Source organism: Brassica oleracea, chromosome C7, assembly GCF_000695525.1.
Source record: "Brassica oleracea var. oleracea cultivar TO1000 chromosome C7, BOL, whole genome shotgun sequence".
Lineage (NCBI taxonomy): Eukaryota > Viridiplantae > Streptophyta > Magnoliopsida > Brassicales > Brassicaceae > Brassica > Brassica oleracea.
Genome location: NC_027754.1, coordinates 37,286,948 through 37,306,296, shown reverse-complemented (window position 1 = coordinate 37,306,296; position 19,349 = coordinate 37,286,948). Strand labels below are relative to the sequence as shown.

Sequence of the window (19,349 nt, the reverse complement as noted above, 5' to 3'; positions counted from 1 at the left end):
TTTTCAAAAATATTGAGACTCACACCCACAACTAAAAAAATGTGCATTTATAGCCAAAACACAGATGCAGCGAGTTAGTCCAAAAGATCGTTGCTTATAGATTCTGAAACTAGTTTTACAAAACCTCTCTCATGTACAGTGTCCAAGTTCTGTATTCTATTCACTCGATTAAGCAGCTTCTGGTTTAACTAATGTTGCTTCGACTTAAAACAAACTGACTATGCCAGCTCCTGCTTTTCCCAGTTTCAATAGTGGATAACAACACACTCAGCAACTCTTCTGCTTCTTCCTCAGATGTAAACTCTAAGTTGGTCTGGAGAAGCGGCTGAGCTGAAGCATCGTTCCATCGTTTCCTGCTCGGACTACTCTTCTTTTGCTGGTTCTGTCTCCAGTTCCATACACCATCTGTGTTGCTTCCTATGATTCGGACAACTCCGCCGCTGCGGTCTGTGTGTATCACGCTCTCCAACCCGATCTCTCTTTCGATATTCCATACCAAATCTATTGGAACTCCTAAAAATCCCGGTTTGCCAAAATCTACCAAGCAGGGGGTGCTTAGAACCAATACCAGTCTCCCTGTGATTACAACGAAAGCTCCTTCTTGCTTGAGTGCTTTGCATTTGACCAGCCTCTCGCCTTTGAACTTCAGGGTATCTTCAAACTTCGCAAGTACTGCTGTCCCGACCGCTTCTTCCCATGAGTAAGGCCTTAGAGGCAGTTCTCTGCTCAGAGGCCTGGGAAGGCGAAGCCTATGCCTCTGGGATCTTGAGTTATGAATCCGGCTTCGGTTTCTGATACTCTGTGCGGTTTTTCCAGTTACCTCAAGGATACTAGCCGCTGGTCTGGCCACAACTCCAGTAATCCCCAAAGCCATTCCTGAACCATTTAGAGTCGCCCACAATTAACATGCATGAAATTACTTAGCTAAACACAAAATGACTTTGGTGATGGTGCTCGCTGAAGTACCTGATATGACGCCTGGAAGACCATATTTCTCAGCTCCTCTTATAGGTGATTGAAGGAGACCAGTGAGTCCCTGTTATGAACATCGTGATGGACTCTCTTTAAGTACAGTTCAAACCAACGATGATTTTCATCTCAGCGATAACAAATCAAAAGAAATTGAAAGAAACAGTTCGGCTGCTTTTTAAAAGCCACTACAAGCATGCTTAATTCTTTATGTTAGATCAAAGGGTAAATGAGATATACCTCAAACACTTCACCTATGACTCCTTTGCTACGTGATCCTTCGCCCAATTGCTGCTTTTCCATCCTTGCAACATCATGTTCACTGAAGGTAAATGCAACAATACCCTGCAACAAATTAAAAATTCTGTGAGTATTGCTTAAAGGTTGCGACTGCAGTATAGATTTTGAGAAAACAAATGCGTCGTACCTTGTGTGCAGCTTTGCTAAATTGAGTGGCAGCATCACTTAAAGCATAAACAGTGCTACTCAAGAGACTCGTTGTTCCATGTGCCATTCCTTGAATAATTCCTGCGGGGCTCTGTTCAAGTAAACTAGTTTAGAATATACGCCAGAAGTAACAAAACAAGACACATTAAAGGAAAACCGTTTAAGTAACATGAAAACGATTATCACCTTTGAGACACTCCTGCTGGGAGCAGACAGGAAATCTTTGATTCCAACCGCAACATTCCTCGCAAACCCCATGGGATTACCAATAACGCCAGCAGAGCCAAACACCTGCGTTAATAAGTGAATACTATGACTGCTACAGGCTACAGCAAATCAATAAAAAGAAACAGCAAACGAAACTGGTGTTTCCCAGTTCTTACCTTGTACATCTCATGAAGAATTTGACGGGTATAGTGCCCAACAAGGATCTCCTGAAATGATTCCCAACTAGTCATGTGATGAGCAATTATCAATTGCTTGAGATGTATTCGAGCACCCTCGACATCGGCAAGAGCCATAAGACCTCTCTGGAATCGGATCATAATGATTCAGTTAGGCATTAAACACAACATAATTTAATCAAGAATTATAGCAGGGCATTCTGAAATGCAATAATGATTCAACATTCTATTATATTTAACCAGATCCAAGGAGAGAAGAAACTACAAAAGGTTTGTTTTCAAGTCCCTAACCTCTTAACTAGAGAATTAATTCAAAGACCAATAGTATGTTCTTCATTCCCTCTATTTATAGCCTATCAGGTCCCAGCGTGAAAGAAAAGTCTATCAAACTTTAAAACCTAACGTAACAAATAATTTATTCATTGAATGTAAGCAGTATCATATTTATGCAATATATCTAATGAATGCTTCAAGAATAGTGAAGGTACATACATGGATAAGGGACTCCCCTGAAGTAAGAATGCCATTCCTAAGCATCCAGGGAGCACTGCAGAAGCTGTCAATACAGAGAGGACCCATGTGAATCTACATGTAGATAGGATACAAAAAGTATATATCTCTTGACAGAACATTTTCTAGCTCACCTTAATGTAAACTTAATAGGAGCTAAGTCGAATGTTTCAACATAAAGTTTCCTGTGTCTTCGAGCCAACAAGTGAATATGCTGCCAAGGAGCTCCTATCGGAACCACTATAGGTAGAGATACAGTGCTTCTCTGGCTTTTGTTAAATACAGGAATGTTTCTTGCATGTGGTGGAGCATCATCCAAACTTAGTTCTTTGGAACCAGTGTCATAAATCAGAGGATGTACTGTTGGATCTGAGAGAGGCAAGAGCCTGGCCTGAGAATTAGGAAGCACTGCTTTTACGAACTCCAACAAGGATAGTAGTGTTTGTAGCTCGAGCTCAAGTCCAAATTCACAAATCCTGCATTTGTTTAGAGAAACGGAGATCTGTAAACCAAAATGTATATAATACAATGATGTCTGTGGTTACGAAAGAAAATTATACCATTAATCATACCTTATATTTATGTACTCGAAAGAAACTAATGAAACATCTTTCTTCCGCCACTTTGCTAAGCCAATGTAGAGTACGGCATCACGGGTATTACTCCTAAGTTGCTCAACAGATTCAAAAAATCTTGCTTTATCCTTAATACCCCAATCGATAGGAATGCCTCTGTGGTCATCATTGAATGACAATATGACAGGATACGAAGAATTGTGAAGTGGGTTGTCCATCTGCAATGAAGATATCTGAAAGGAAAGCTTCTGCTGATCTACACTTTGACTCAGATCAAACACAACATTTGACGCACAAGCGTAAACCAGCTCCTGTGAGGAAGAATTATGGAGTGTTATAAGAGTTTTATGATGTAATATACAAGTGCTTAGCTTTATATTTTCCGGGGATGTTTACCTGTGGATGAGAATTAACCAAAGAAATACCAATGCTTGGCAGGACAAGCAAGAACTTCTCAGTGTAACGGATGATATTATCCGTTTGAAGCTTTTGCTTTCCCTTCTCATGGAATTTAGAGTTAAACGTTTCCTTTATATCTTTCATGGTGTGATGGCCCGAATCTACAATTCTGAAAACCTAAAAAAGACGAAATGAACAAGTTGCATTAGCAACATAGAGAAAAGAAATTTGCGTCCTCAGAAAGTTGGTTAAATAGAAGACATTGGCATCAGAAAAAAAAAGTACCTTTGTAGCTCCTTCAGCACAGATAGATAGCAGCAATGTCCTTTCAGGTTTCTGAAGCAGGTCAAATGAAACAGTTAACTAGATATGAAAAGAAGGACGAAGTTTATGGTTTTATTTTCAAGCTATTAACTTGTCATTCTAACTTCAGAGCCATTTGTGTTAAAAAAAAAAAAAAAAACTTCAGAGCCATCACTCATTTATTTGTCTAAAATCCGACTCTAGACAAATTTCATGCGAATTTTTTCACAATTTTCACTAAAGAGGAATTGGCTAGATTTTTTTTCTGCTTATAACTGGTGCTCAAAAAAGTATGCTGACGATCCTTTTCTATACCAGAAATGGAAAATGACGAAGTTGTTTGTGATATATACCTCAGGGGTGGAGCGCAAGTGCACTGTAATAGGTTGTCTAGTTATCTCAAATGCATAAGAGCCTATAACACGATCTCCAGGCACCTATATTCGTCAATAAGAGGAAACACGTGAGAGAAAAAAAAAGACAACGAAAAAAGAGAAACGTCAACAGGTCACGAATGGCTGAATTGTTAGAAGCGGGGATGTGATCACCATACCTCAATGGTCAAACGATGAGGATAACAGGGTTCATCCCAAGCATATGGGCAAGACGTGTAAGGATGAACTATGGTATCAAAAGTTTCACATTTTTGTTGATAAACCCTCAGCCTCTACCATCACAGAAAAATAAAGAAAAATTCAGTTCCTTGTACGAGTAACCAAGGGTTTCAAATTCATTCAGAAGCGAGTTTTCTAGTGCCTCTTTGAAGCTGCAGCGTATATTACTTTCCTATTTCGTAATATTTCTATTTTTACCAACAATTTCACTTGGGTCCCAAAATTACATGCTCCAGTAAAGACATAACTAGCATAACTCACACAGTAGATACCATAAGAAAATCAAGTACAACTAACTGTGAACTATAGAGAGTAATAACTAAAGCTCTTTAGCTGGATTTGTATAACCATCAATTATAACATTACTGACCTCATTCGAGAAATTGTCAATCCTGTAAGGCATATAGCCCATGTCATCATCTGATAATAGAATAAAGTTTGTCCCGACATTTCCTTGGACACTCCCTAGAAGCTTTTCATCTCCGCTTGACATATTGGCATTCTGAACTTCCACCCGCACCATGTTGAAAGCTTTATTAACATAGTTCCAAATCTTCAGTTGAGTATCACCTAAATGATCTGGCAAGAAGCCGCCTGACCATTGCCATCCAGGCTCATTTAGACGGATTGAAACTAGTAGTTCCCTGTTCATATAAGAAAGTAAGTGGCGTACAGGTAGAAATCTTTTGACTGTAACTTCAAACTACATAGGATAAAAAGCAACAACATCGGTGGTTTTCAAATGAGTTCCATTTCCAGCCAAGTTAACAGGAAAGTAGGCACAAAAATAAAACAGAGAACTATGAACAATATAACCAAAAAAGTAAATTAACCAGAATTCAAGCATAAACAGCTACATCAATAAGAAGCGCAATATGAGAACTGGTTGAACTTCTTTTATATAAGATGACAACGGAAAATTGAATGCACAGATATCAAGAAAAAGAAAACCACTCCTTAATACCAGAAATATGTTGTTTATAAGACTTAAATAAGTAAAGAACGAACCTTGTAGTATCTGCCCACTGAAGCTGTGAATGCTGTCCAACAGCCAATTGGGAAACTAAATTGGTCCCCTTCTGCTTGTAGCACAAGTTCCGGCTGCATGAGTTACAGATGATATATCTGCAACATGGGAATTTTTTCATGGATACGTACGGAAAATAATACAGGAGAATATAGAAAATTTGGTGGAACTATCTTTTACCTTGGTTGGAAAGTAATTGCTTGCGTTCTCCCTGCTAATGCACCACCAAGAATAGAACACGTAACAGATAACAAAGATGATTCACCAGGCTGTGGTTGTGGGACAACTATATTTGTTGAACCACCAGGTGGAACAAGAGGAAATGGAGCAGACCACAGAGAGTGTGGGCTATCTGAATTATCTGACCCTGGCAGGTCCTTTTTGACTCGGATACTGCTGTCACTAGCTCTGGAAATAGGGCAAGGTGAATAAATGCATGCCTTTACTTTCCCAGGCTCATTACCTTGGAAGCACACCTCCCTTAGACTTTTTGAAGAAAGACTTCTCTTGCGAACAGTTGCCGAGTCTTTTGGATATGCTAAAGGGACTTGCCGAGTCGAGGGAGTCGCATGTCTATCCAGAAATCTCTCAATACTGGATGTAGTGTTGCTGCACTCCGATGAAGAAGGACTAGAAGGGGAATCCGCATTTGGAAATTTATCTAGCAAATCTTTATCAGAGGTCAAAATGCCAAGACCAACTTTTTGACTCTGAACAAAGTGCTGCTCAACAAGGTTGTAGCAGGATGGAATTACGCTGTAAGCTTTGGCTTCATTGGTGCAGTCCGAAACAATCAGAGGAGTCCCAGTGCAGTTATACAATAGAAATGGGACAAAGATGAATACTTCCCGTGCCCCACATGTTACATCCATTGTTTTCTCACAAGATACATAAACGGAACCTATAAGATAAAAAAATTATCAAAAATGGCTCAAAATGAATAGCCAACTCTAAAATATAAAATGATAAACCTTACCACCATCGGGGTATGAATCAAAGCAAAGAGTTTCAGTCTGAGAGAACTTCCCTCCATTGAACTTAGCCAACGTGCTAAAAGTTTCTGAGCGTGGAAACTTTAACAATGATGATCTAGAGCCATTTAATTTGAACTCAAGGACCAGGTCATGTGAAGGATCAATATGATAGAACGGAGTCTCCCCCTAAAAAAGATACATTTTCATTTCACATAAAAATACCACAATAACAATACAAAGACACGATTCAACTCCATCTTTCAGAAGGAAATTGTATGGAAATATCTCGCAAACCTCAGAAAGGGATGCAGTCTGGGTGATGCCACCACTTTCTATAGAAAGTGATATTGGTTCTGGAAGACAGCTGCTCACAACAAATGGAGTACTTAAAGTCACTTGATGAATGAATTGCTCCCTTGATTGGTCAATATCGTGCAACTGCCGGTCAAATGATGCTGGCAGGGTAGAGCTCTCAACGGATATGCAACACCGAAATGGTTCATGGCTAGGGTGACATGGATAACAGGCAAATGATCGGCGAAATCCTATCCTGCTATCTTGAGAAAGAACTTTGGAGATGCTATGAGCTTCACTCCACAAAAAAGAATCTCCGAGGGGACGCCACCGTAGACGACCAGATTTAGCCAAGTGTAGAGGCAGTGGAAATTCTTGACCAGGAAAGATTGGATCGAGAATCTGAAATAGAATGACACAAGGTTTCAGAGGAATAGAACTGAAAAACAGAAACAGAGATAGCTCTTTAACAAGGAACCTAGATCCTTGTTGACTTGTCCAACAGCATTGCCGTTCAAGCAAATCCCAAATCAATTCTCCTATGCCCTCTTATTCCCTTAGCTTATTTACTCAACAACCCTTAATGCAAGAAAGGAAATGAGATAAATCTAAACACTACGACTCTAGCCAACTGAATTTATGATAATGCAAGCAGGGACATATAAATATTATGAACCTTTCTGCTGGACATGATCCCATCCAAACAAAAGTCTGGCACGTATAGAACAAAATAGCATATTATAATTCAATTACCTTAGGGGAAACGCCAAATGGAATATCAAAGCGAAGTTCCAAAGGCATGGAGGTGGAGTTCAAAATTATTACCTGAAAAAGGGAAAGATCGTACACAGAATCAACATTTATTAGAAAAATTAAGCATATCAATTGTAATGAAGTCATACGTACTGTTGAGTATACTCGTATCAACTTGCTCTGCTGATGCAATGAAACCTCAAACACAACAGGAACAACAAAGCTGTTTCCAGAACCAGATTTACTTGCTTTCCCAACATTATTACTAGACTTGGATGTTTTGGAAAAATCAACCTCAAAATAGGAAAGGCCAATTCGATCCATTGACTGAGGAGGAGAAGCAAAAGATGTTCCATCAAGTTGGACCTTCATATAATGGTGTGTGGCATCACCAGATTCGCAGCTAAAACAACCAAAATGACTTCGACGTCTATCAGGGATAAGTAGTGTGTCACTATTATCGAGATATATGGGAACAGAGGAACCGGGTTGCACAATATTCTGAGCCACCGGAGCTGACATATTGAGCACATGTGAATTACGTCCTTGGAAAACTTCGAACCCCAAAGGAAGAGAAGTTAAATTTTGAAGTACATAGGGAGAATATCGTTCTGTATTGGTGCTCTCGGTGCAGTGAACTGACAACCTCTTATCGTCAGGAACATCATCTGCTTCCATCAATTCCAAAGTGTTCAACATCTCAATTATCCTGAAAATGCACTTCACCGAAAAAGGAAAAAAATGAACATATCCGGAGAATTACTACACAAAAAGTTTACGGGCAACAAACTGTAACTCGTCTTACCTCAAAAAGAGATTCTGTTAAGTTCACATTGAGCTGATTTGATGATGCAACAATTACTTCCGTAAGTCCAGCGTTGTTCAGCAAAGCATTTGCCTCGAATTTTCTGGATAATTTAATATCAAAATTCCAGGGCTCAATAAAAGGCTCCCACAATACCTTCAGCATAAATTCAAGGGTGCTTATCAGCATACTACCAAAACAAAGATACAAACGACAGGAGGATTCTGTTTCTGCCTCATACCTTGTGCATATTATTATAATTCACTTCAAGGTCACATGAAATCAAACTCTCCACATTATTTTCGGTAAGATTAGCTTGCAGGAGAAAGTTTCTCACAATAACTTCAAGAAGCAGACCGCTACATCCCCACTGCATGAAAGTCAAGACACAAGAGAAGAGTTAGCAGAAGTAGCTGAAGTATTGCATAAACAGTGCAATAGCTATAGCTGGTGAGCTCACAGACAAACATGGAGCAAAACATGCTTTAGAAAGCGGAACCCAGATCAATTTGCAACACTCATCAAACTAAGTTTCTCATCAGCGAAAAAGTACCATCAGGTTCATAAGCAGACATTATCTGATCACGAAGAACAAGCACATACAGTAAAAGGCATGAACAAATAATATGCAAATGCAGCACTTGATGAACTGAGATCAGTTATGCAGTGTGTACATAAAACATTAAATCAGCGTGCAGAAATCAAGCAAGCAAAACGAACATGTGAGGACGAACAAGGACATGGATTATGGCACAAAGAAGTGACAACACACATACACATAGGCCAAGTTAAATAACATTGACAGAAAAGTATCAGAATATAAACCACAAGCGTACCCTTCCATCTGATATAAGAAGAGACGCTTCTCTTATCTGGAATTTCATACTTATGATTCCTTGAAAACTTGGTGAAGATGGCGTCTCAGGTGCATCAAATGTAACTCCGTTCCAGAAAGATAATACTTGATGAGATGCATGCATCTCTACATTGTCCGACAGTACCCCAACATCTATGCTCATGATTTTCTTCTTATCCATCTGAATACTAGTTTCTACAAGTAGTTGTGACGCTTCAAATAGAGAGCAAGACCTGGCAGTATCAACCCCGGATATTGCAAGAATGCCATTGAGCTTTTCAATCTTATAGCTCAGTTTAACATCTCTCCCAAGAATAGAGAGTTCACCGCTCCTACTAAGTGCAGTAACAGAGACATATTTACAGTATCTCCCTTTTAAGGTTTTGATTTGCTCTTCCTCAGATCTCTCGTGAATATCAGCTGCCATGAACCCTGGAAATTCTGTGTCGCTTATGCAGAGAGGAAAATAAATCGTGACGCCAATAATCTCTGATCTTGCAACAAATGCCATACCCTCATAAGGGTTCTCTGATACCCCAGATTGCACGCTCGAAACCCCATCAGTATTGTCACAAGTATTCCTTACCCCTTCAATCGAATCATGCATATCCAAGTTACTGTCTTCCAGTTTCTGGGAATAAGATTTAAGAAGTTCAATAACTTCAATCCAATCAGAAGAGTGTAACCAGATGTCCAGGGATGGAAGAGAAAAACAGAGTTTATATTCATTTTCAGCCTCTGCCATAAATTTGACTTTAAGCGCTGAAGGACCCCCATTTGCATCGGTGCATCTAGCTAACATGACTGAGCTTAGCAATGAATAAATCCCAATTTCGTAACACTGAACATCCAAGCTCATAGGAAAATTATTTTCAAGGTCCCCAGAGCAAACAAATTTCAAATCAGCCTGGAGCACCGGTTGGCACAGCAGTGTTCCAAGATCTTTCCGATGAAGTTTTATCGTCAAAAGATTGACAAAAAATCTGAATTTTATTAAGTTCGCGAGAGATTCAAGGGGTGCAACTGCCGGCTCCTGCTTTAGACGCATCTTCGTATCAAGAAACTGAGGAACATCAGACACGAAAAGATTTGATTCCTCGCCAACTAAAGAAAGCTGATCAACCACATCAAGAAATGCCTTAAACCCATCCAAGGAATCTGAATCTGCAAAAATAAAAAATATATATTATTTATGCATCTCTTGAAAATACGTAATCACTCTAGGAAGAGCAAAAGTTAGCATGATGGGCAACACCACCTACCATCTGCAACGATTTCACAAACTTCAACCCTTGACATAACACATGCCCTATCTGATAATGAATCGTGATCACAAGGTAATCTAATCCATGCGTCAGCAATAACTCTGGCAGCCAGAGTGATACTTCTGCACACAGAATCCTTCTTGAATGTTGATATGCCATTCTCCGAAAGCAGCAATGATAGCGACAAGTCCCGCCCAAATATGTTTATACAGTCGGTTCGCCCTGCTACTTGATTACGTGGAATAACACATTCCTGCGGTATGTGTTGCACCACATTGCTCAAAGCACACTCTAGAATAAAGCTCATATATAACTCTTGTAAATCAACTTTCAGTTGCCTGCAGTCGTCATTTTCTACAGGAAGAATCACAGTGGAGTCCAGTATCTCAATTTTATAAGTAATGGCAAGCTCAGAATGAGCCTTAGTGCACTCAGTAGCTTGTGGCAATGACTGGAGGCCTGACTTTGAAGTCCAATCAGGAAGCGTGAAGTATCCAATTATAATGGCCAGATAATCCGGTGGCAAAATGCAGCATGTGTGTTGAATACCAATGCTCACTTCAAGCTCAGAACCAGAAGACTCCAAATTCCTCTTCCTTACACGTAGGTTCAAGACCGGCGAGACATCTATTAATGAAGCTCTCCAAAGAAATCCGCCAAAATAGTTGGTGAACAATGAAGACTCCAGCATCAAGTCTTCGGCAGAGGCAACCAAATCAAAACAATCGTCTGAAATGGTAAGCACGTATCTGGATACTGGCAGTATAATAGTTCCAAAAACACTCGAAGAATCATGGAAATGCACATTGGTGTTGGAGACATGCACATCAACTATAAAGAGACTGGTCTGGCTAAGACCTCTGGAGAACGAAAGCTCATTCAGAGGACAATCACAGTTCTGTTGCAAAGTACAGCTCGCACATTCGCAGTTCAGACCTATGTCTGTCCCATCCTTTTTATTCCTTAGCATAAATGACTTCCTCCAGTCAGAAGAAGAATAACAAAGAGAACTATCTAGGCTACCAAGAGCACCAGAATTGTAAATGGTCATAAATGGATATTTGTCAAGAGGAATGGAGCCACAAGATCTACTTTCAATGAAGTTTGAGAATCCAAACCGTTCAAAACCAAGCGGAGGAATTTCTGTTGGAGTATTTGTGTCTGCAGGAAGGCTAGATGGATTCGTATCTGCAGAAGAGATCTTATACGAAGTTATCTTGTCCAAAAAACTTGTCAGCAGACCAAATATGTATGGGTAGCAATGGAGTTCAGCGCCTGTCCAATTGATTGTATACTTGTGAGAAACAGAATTTTTACTTCGGGAGACCTCACAATTTAAGCTGAGAACAGCTTCAGGAGTTGTGCTGTTTTCACTAATGTTGGTTTGACCGCTACTTTGAGCATCCATCTCCTGTCCGCCGGGAAAGAACGACTCGAGTACATCCCCAGATGAACATAAAATATGACTCTCAGCTGCATCTTTAGAGGAACAAGCTATCAGTTCCAATGCTTTTATACGGACCGACCACTCTTCAAATTTAGAAAGTGAATACCTGAAAATTACGATTGTACAAGAGAATTTGTCAGGAACCCAAGCTTCTACAATATTTAACAGCTGAGAACCGAGAGAACAAGAATTGGATGGGCATGGAATTGAAAATGGCATGACTAGATGAGTCATAGACAGTTATCATAAGACCAAATTTGTGTATAATAAGAAGCAAGATATTCAACTGCTTCGCAAAACAAGCAGACAATCGATATACAACAACACAAAAACACTGCATTCATGCTTTCTTAATAGCTGGAGATTGATATGCCAATGATACTGTAAAAAAGCATTAAATACCTACCAGAGATCAAGGTGTTGTATAGAAAGAATAAGCATTGTGCTATTTACTCCTTCATTTTCAAGATTGACGTGCAACCTGAAAAGTGCCAAGTTGGTATTGATGGTGAAGCGAAAGATGGAAACGGGGTAAGGCGGAACATCTTGAGCTCCGTGATCCTGAATATCAAGATATTCAATCACAGACATGACTCCTTCAAATACTGACGGAGAGAAATGTACATTGATCGTAGACAGAGTAGCTTCAACCTGAAATGAATGAAACGGCAAAATAATCAATTCCGAAATGTGGTCTCCACTCTTGACGCCTCTACAAAAGTACACAGCCACCTTAGAAACTGAAATTAAATTTTAATTACCTCCAATTGGTTCAATACTGACTCTTCCGGAATTAAACAAGACGCTAACTTTATACGTAACGATGTTTTCTCCACAAGGGGAAGTTCTTGTAAAGAATGTATCTTCGTCAGTCTCATCTGCACAAGATGCAGTTGTAAGAACATCTATGATTACTTATACAACTCCAATACAAAAATATATATACATATCATACCTCAAGGTCACAGATGTTGATCTCAAAATGGTCATAGAGATCTTTGACTTGAGAAACATCCAAGGCGGCAATGGAACTTTGTAAACCATCGCCCATACCTGACTGCATTCTTGGACTTGGGTTAAGAAAATCTGTGCTACTGGATGTGATAGAAAGAGATTCCAGTACCAAAACCTGTACAAAGGAATGCGCAGACGATAGAATAAATACTGGGAATGGTAAAGATAATAAAAACCAAGGAACCAAATATATATGCGAAATACCAGATTATAACTTTCTGATTCAACCAATCGTCCAGGGAAACATATGGTAAGATCTTTTATGTCCAGGTCCCATTTCACTTTATTTCGGCTTGATAAGAGGTATCTGTGAAACATACGACGGCACAAATAAGCACCATAATCAATGAGGATATGAATCTACACCAACGTTTCCATAGAGGAAAAACTTACTCAGTTTTAGCCGCCAATCGCGTTTCATTTTCAAGGCCATTGAGTGATGATAGAACCTGAGCGACATAGGAGAATGTTATATGTTTTCCATGCGAGGCATCTTTCACCAAATAACTCGTGATACCATTCATAATGTCACAACAGAAAACCATTTACAATATAAAATAGCCACAAACCATATCACTAAATTGCTTGGTCAAGTCATAAATTTTATCTATGGTATTCACATGTCCAGCACAATTAGCAGAATCAACTTTCAGACTTTTGATTACTACGTATTCAAATCACGGAGACAAACTGACATTATATTTTACACTTTACCATACTTCCTTAACTGTTGTTTGTCGAAAAATTCATATGTTTTCAGGACAAACATTACGAACATGTAGGAGATTTAGTGAAATAAGAGCTCACTCTTTCATGCTGAAGTTTGAAGGCTCTTGAACCAGCGAAAAATTTGCTGACAGATAGAAAGAAATCTACATCGTAAGCGGCTTCAAGTGGTTGAAGGGTGACCTACAGAAACAAAAGGGAGAAAAGCTATAATAAAGTATATCCTACGGAAGAAAGACCTATACTATAGAACGCAATGAGTTTCCCACAAAGGTACAGTTAGTTCACCTTTACTGACAATGCAGCATCATGATCTTGAGAAATATCTAGCCGCACTCCATATGACGGTTTCATTTCCAGTTCATCACTCTGAGACATTCAACATTCTAATTCAATATTTTTACTGAAAACAACGTTAAAAGCGCAAAAATAGATTTTAATAACGGAGACGAAAGAACATATGTTACAACTAGATGGTTCATATCACCTTATTAAGTAAGCATTAGTCTAATATGTTCATGATTTCCGATATTAGTAATAGTTGAGTATTAATATTAGTAACAGCATATTGAGACACAAACCCCTTTCATGGTTAGAATTTCTTTCCCATTTTGAGGATAGACCAGCCTTCCGGAGATAACAGAAACATTGATGGTTGTAGATTCTTTCCAAGACTTGCATTCAACAATCACCCCCAAAATGTCCAACTCGGTTATAGCTTGACTGTGTAATTTAAATAAGAGAGAACAAATGAAAAGAAGAACAGTTAAATCAGAGATCATGACAAGAAAAATTGAGAAGTTGTAACTTACCCATTTATATGCTGCAAAGTAGCAGAAACTTTTTGCACGTCGAGTCTAACGAAGCACGTACAGATCTTACCAGTTGCACTTATAATTCTAGGAGATGAAGAAAGAGGGTCAAACTTTGTTGCCTCGTGTATATCCTGCAGTAAATGAAGAGTTACTATGATGTCCCGCAGAGTATTGAAGCTCCATTGGTATATAATGGTACGGAATACCTTGACAATTTCATCAGAAACAACACCAGAAAACTGACTAGAATCCTCTGTGCCTCCGGCACCGAGCATTCCTCGTGACAACCAATTCAACCACCCACGCGACTGATTCGATGTAGGATCATCACTCTGTTCCTTTTCAGAGAGACTCTGTTCCTTTTCAGCGCCAGTGGCACTACCTGCTCCCACGTTCACAGCCAATTCTGAACAAGCTTCCTGCATAATAAGATTCAAAGCCCAAAGGCAAAAGGAAGATAAGGAAATGCCAGTGCTAGGACATCAACTCATCTGTTATAAGGGGATAGATATCTGAACAACCTTTGGCATCTCTTTAAAAAAAAAATGAAACAACAACCTAATTTACCGTACCTGTATCTCACCTTCTGCTGCAGACCGATAACTTAAGATATCATCAATGTCAGACTTCTTCTCCATTTCTTCCAGACCCAAAAGAATTTCCTCATCGATTGACTGCAACCAGACGCATAAAGGACACCCATATTAGAAGACAAGCACTTTGGCAAGAAAAACAGGCATCACATCAACTCATCTTCAAGTTAAAAAGGCTACACATTGTGTATAGCGCAAAGCACCGTAGCAACATGTGATGCAGACTAAGGCACCAAAAAGTTTAGGAAAGAGAACTATGTAGAAATTTCTGAACAACTACATTTCCCTTGATGACAAGCTCTTATAGAAAAAAATTTAGATGTTAGAAGAAAACAAATTCTTTCTATAATATCCTTCTTTTTAAAAATGTATGATGCAGCCAAAGGCTTAGATCTAGTCTCTGCAATTTTTACATCTGATTCCAATACACCAGAAAGTATAAACGTTCCCCAACACTGCTTAAGCTACCTATGAAATGAAACGATATAAACCAATTGTAAGGATGCACGTGCTTACGATAAAAGATTTTCGGACAAATTTTAGTCTTTATCAAATATGCTTCTAAATCATCTTCTCCTTACCAAACAGAGCAAAATGATGAACCACCTCATAATATGTTCCCCAATGAACTTATATCATGTGCAATGTGCTTCTAAACCTACCACTACCCATCCATATACATGTTGAAGTACATTAAAGAACAAAACAAATCGAGGTGACAAACTACCTATGCTTCCTATTTTTGTTAAAGCATTTAAAAGATAATGAGGCTTTCTACGCTCTATGTTGAATTCAACAGGCTAGGTTAGGCAGTCTCATGCAGTTAAACAAGTAGAAGGACAAGAAGCAACATAATGAAAAAGCTAGATACATCAAATCAGATGAGGAAAAGAAAATACTTGCCTGTCCTTTGCGAAGAATACTCGCCTGTTCTTTGCGAAGGAAATCCAGCTTTATCTTGTAATAGTTTATATACCTCCTTCGCATTGTCCTGTATTTTTTCACGAAACAAAAGTCTGAAAATTAAGCAGATTGCTTGAATACATCGCAGTATTATTTTTCTACTTTTGCCATGAAACTATAACTGATATGTGATGCTTAGCATCATCTAACTTAAGATATAAAAAGATGTCTAGAAAGTATACATGAAAAGATGTCAAGATAGTACTTACATTCGCTGTCCAAGAAATCTCCATGAAGTTTTCCAAAGTTTCTTCCGTACTTCAGATATAATTGATTTTTGGGCATAATGCCACCAGAGTCTCTGCCACCCTGGTGGTTTCCTTGATAAGGAACTGGAGCAGGGGAGATACCGCCCATACCTAAACCATTAAATTATTCTTTAATCAATAGTTCTCCTAAGCATCACACAGTGCCAGATAATAGAGCTAAGTCTCCGAATAATAACGGAGGGGAATGAAAGGTTACCTCTCACGCAATTGGCTGGTTTGTAAGTAATCTAACAGTATAAGAATCTGCTGCAACTGAAATTCATTTAGAGTCATGACCTGCAAAGCATAAGCTGAAGTTAGAATGAGTATCTTAGCTCTAACCTAGTACAGCAATTTCTGGGAACTAACCACATCAGTCAACTCAGCGCTGATAGAATACTGAGGTAGATCATCATAAAGCTCTCCAGATCGATTGACCTATGCAAAGAAATGCATCAGGCAAAAGACAAAATGCATATTTACACACAGAACACAAATGCACAAGTAACAGCTGATGCTAGACATCAATGCCTGTTCTGTATACATATTCTATCTTTAATCAAATTGCTCCACTAGATGTAATATCTATATGAAGCTGACAGTGAACAATTATAAAACTGGCAGAAACGCAATGCACATGATTACTGGTAACACTTGAATAAATAAATAAGTTCAGCCTGGAACTATCTATACGCTTAGTTTATCACAAAGGGAATTAGCTTCCAAGACACAACTAGAATGTCATAATTCCATAGGCCATTACGAAGATCAAGAAACAGACTCCCTACAGAAGATATATTGTGTTCATCTCATTTTCAACATAATCCTAAAGCTAGAGCAAGCATGCAACGCCCTAGAGCAGCAACAAAGCTTTGATGATAACGACAGATGTTAAACACATAGAAAACTAATGACACTATTTTAGCTCCGTTACCGATAGTGTTACACAAACATGGACTGGCTTCAATAAATAACCAAATTCATCGCTTAGCACTCTCGCTTCGCACCAGTTGTCAAAATCTCCTTTTTTATCAACACTTAGAAAGTCCATGTCTCCTTCATACTTGTCGCAATAAATTCCCAAAGCTTCAACCTCCACACGTTTATTCACTTGCCCCCCTCTCATCCTACCAACTGATTTTCTGATATTCAACATAAACGCCATGTCAAGATATATCAGGGTGCGCATATATCAACTACATATCTTGGCTATGCCACAAAATTATTAGTTTATGGAAGAAATAGGTATTAAAGTAAAAAATATAGTAAGTAAAGATTCGAGATGGGAATATTGGGATATGGACTTTGCTGTCTCAAAAATTTAATTTAAAACACATCTCCTTACCATAGAGTAAAGCAAAGGTACAAGGAATCGATCATGAGAGTGTAATACATTTTATTAAGTGCCATAGAAGGTTTATCAAGAAATTACCCAACGGGGTTTTGCTTTGAAACTGTCAAACTTGAAAACCGCAATCCTAATACAACTTGTTCCTGCAGAGACAGCAAGTAAATTAGCATCATCCAGATGATAAACTTGACGCTATCAAAATTTGTATCCCACAAGATAAATAATTGTGCTCTCACTGATGAACCAAGACTACATCACATTACCGATGTATATGGAGAATACTGAAATTACAAGCCTATATTCTAGTAAACCAATAAAGCTGAAGAAGCAGGAGACTTACCGATACAGATTGTGCATCAGAGTACACGATGTGAAAGTTTTTTATGGACAGCTGAATACTATCAAGAACCTAAGCCAACAAAAGAAGGAAAGTTAACACAGTAGAAAGACGCAAAGACACGAGCCGATAACCTCATCCACAAGCAGGAAGATCAACACTTGCTCAAAAATTAAAACACATCATCCGACCGAACATAATGTGAAAATTTCAAGATGCCTAAATTAAGGGTTCACCTGACTCACCTTGGCTGCAATATATGACGTAACATAATTCCCTGCTGGACTGTCTGGAGAAGATAAAAAATTGAAGTGGTTGGCCAAGTGTAACATAGGAGCAAACTATTTAGTAGAAGAGGAAGTATATTGCTCACCGAAGACACGCTTGGACAATTTCGCCAGTTCTGCAGCAGCAAGCTTAGCTTTCTTGCCAGCAAACTCTCTCTTCTCAACCACATCTGAACTCCACTGCAATAACCATGAACAAGGCTAAGTGTTGTATACAAAAAAAAAAAAAAAAAAAAAAAAAAAAAGTCACCTCTTGATCACTGCGTTGTGTTGCGCTTATAAAGACATCTTCAAGCTTAATGATGATGGGCTCCCACCCAATCTTCTTCCACGGAACCTTAATACTCAGTTTCCCAACACGTCCTGTAAGAACAAATAAAGAATAAAAATTAAAAGCATCATCAGCCTTTCTGAAAAAAAAAATAAACCCATTAATGTCACAAACCTTGCTTAAGAGCAATAGGCAGCTGCAAATAGTCAAACGCTTCAAGAATCAGCTCCACGTTCTCCAACAAGACTTCCTCTGCAGATTACAAAGCACGAATTGTTTTGGTATCTCATCCAAATCCAATACAGAGATGCTGAGAGTAAATACCATTCCAAACAGTGATCTTGAGCTGCTCTCTCTGAATGTCTTTGATGTAGCGACCTAAGTACCCCAACAAAAGCTTTTGCACAAGCCCTTCGAACATCTTTCCAAAAAACCTCTATTTCATTATTCAAAATCGAGATATCGAATCTTCTAATTAATACTCAGACGGTGGTCGAGGAGAGATCGTAGGGTTTTTCCTCCGCGTCGAGCGAGACGGGGAAAGGCGGTGTCTTTTTCCTTCTCTAGCAAGCCGAATTTTTGCAGTCGGTTGTGTCCTCTCGATGCCGAATCGAACCAGACCAAACCCAACCGATGTTGGTTGCACTAAACCGCAGCTACGACGTCTAAACACACAGCAATCACCAAGGAAGCGCGTTTGTGAGGATTTTGAGCATTTATATGGGCTGGTTAAAGTAGACAGGGAGAAAGAGTATTGTTGGGATTTGGGCCTTTACTGGGCTTAATCGGGCTTATATTTTTTACATTGTGTTCCTGATGCTTACTAATTTACTATTGTTGGCTGTCAAAAATGCATTGTATTTGTTAAACTAATTATAGGTTTTGAACGGTTTATTTATTTTCAGCTAATCCGCCAAAAGAATAATATTGGAATTACCTGTTGTTTTTATTTATATCGTAAAACTATAAAAATAAATATACTCAAAATATTCAAAAATATATCTTAAGAGTTCCAAAATACCCAAAGTTAGATTTTGAACCTGGATTAGCAAAAATTCGGATAATTATTTTAGATATATAGGGCTTTACATTAATCTGATGT

At 38.8% G+C, this 19,349-nt stretch overlaps 1 protein-coding gene across 3 annotated transcripts; it reads right to left on the bottom strand.

Moving 5' to 3' along the window:
• LOC106305684 lies at positions 1-18,919 on the bottom strand. 3 transcript variants are annotated; one of them, XM_013742036.1, is made up of 47 exons: positions 18,572-18,919; positions 18,422-18,499; positions 18,227-18,339; positions 18,063-18,156; positions 17,926-17,978; positions 17,693-17,761; positions 17,434-17,495; positions 16,936-17,143; positions 16,371-16,439; positions 16,219-16,298; positions 15,963-16,112; positions 15,694-15,781; positions 14,770-14,871; positions 14,404-14,616; positions 14,195-14,328; positions 13,964-14,105; positions 13,671-13,751; positions 13,464-13,565; positions 13,050-13,105; positions 12,861-12,963; positions 12,598-12,771; positions 12,404-12,520; positions 12,049-12,293; positions 10,193-11,748; positions 8,911-10,094; positions 8,316-8,444; positions 8,075-8,230; positions 7,423-7,989; positions 7,270-7,341; positions 6,517-6,918; positions 6,225-6,408; positions 5,429-6,149; positions 5,230-5,346; positions 4,592-4,865; positions 4,161-4,274; positions 3,961-4,044; positions 3,590-3,640; positions 3,302-3,481; positions 2,903-3,216; positions 2,465-2,806; positions 2,313-2,376; positions 1,800-1,946; positions 1,603-1,707; positions 1,397-1,507; positions 1,210-1,314; positions 967-1,036; positions 1-876 (listed from the first exon to the last, which is right to left on the bottom strand). In XM_013742036.1, exons 1-47 carry the CDS (start codon positions 18,666-18,668, stop codon positions 185-187), a joined length of 10,371 nt encoding a protein of 3,456 aa, XP_013597490.1. In that variant the 5' UTR covers positions 18,669-18,919; the 3' UTR covers positions 1-184. The 3 variants fall into 3 exon arrangements, with proteins under 3 accessions (XP_013597490.1, XP_013597491.1, XP_013597492.1); XM_013742037.1 differs by having other exon boundaries at positions 185-876; positions 17,935-17,978; XM_013742038.1 differs by lacking the exons at positions 15,694-15,781; positions 15,963-16,112; positions 16,219-16,298; ... (7 more) ...; positions 18,422-18,499; positions 18,572-18,919 and having other exon boundaries at positions 185-876; positions 14,781-14,864.
• Positions 18,920-19,349: the final 430 nt, after the last annotated feature.

Bases quoted from the DNA above. Each gene is read 5' to 3' on its own strand.
- LOC106305684 (XM_013742036.1), bottom strand. From the start codon at position 18,668: ATGTTCGAAGGGCTTGTGCAAAAGCTTTTGTTGGGGTACTTAGGTCGC. The intron at 14,617-14,769 runs GTACGGTAAATT...CTTATTATGCAG, and splicing joins CAGCAGAAGGTGAGATACAG to GAAGCTTGTTCAGAATTGGC. The intron at 10,095-10,192 runs GTAGGTGGTGTT...TTATTTTTGCAG, and splicing joins TTGTGAAATCGTTGCAGATG to ATTCAGATTCCTTGGATGGG.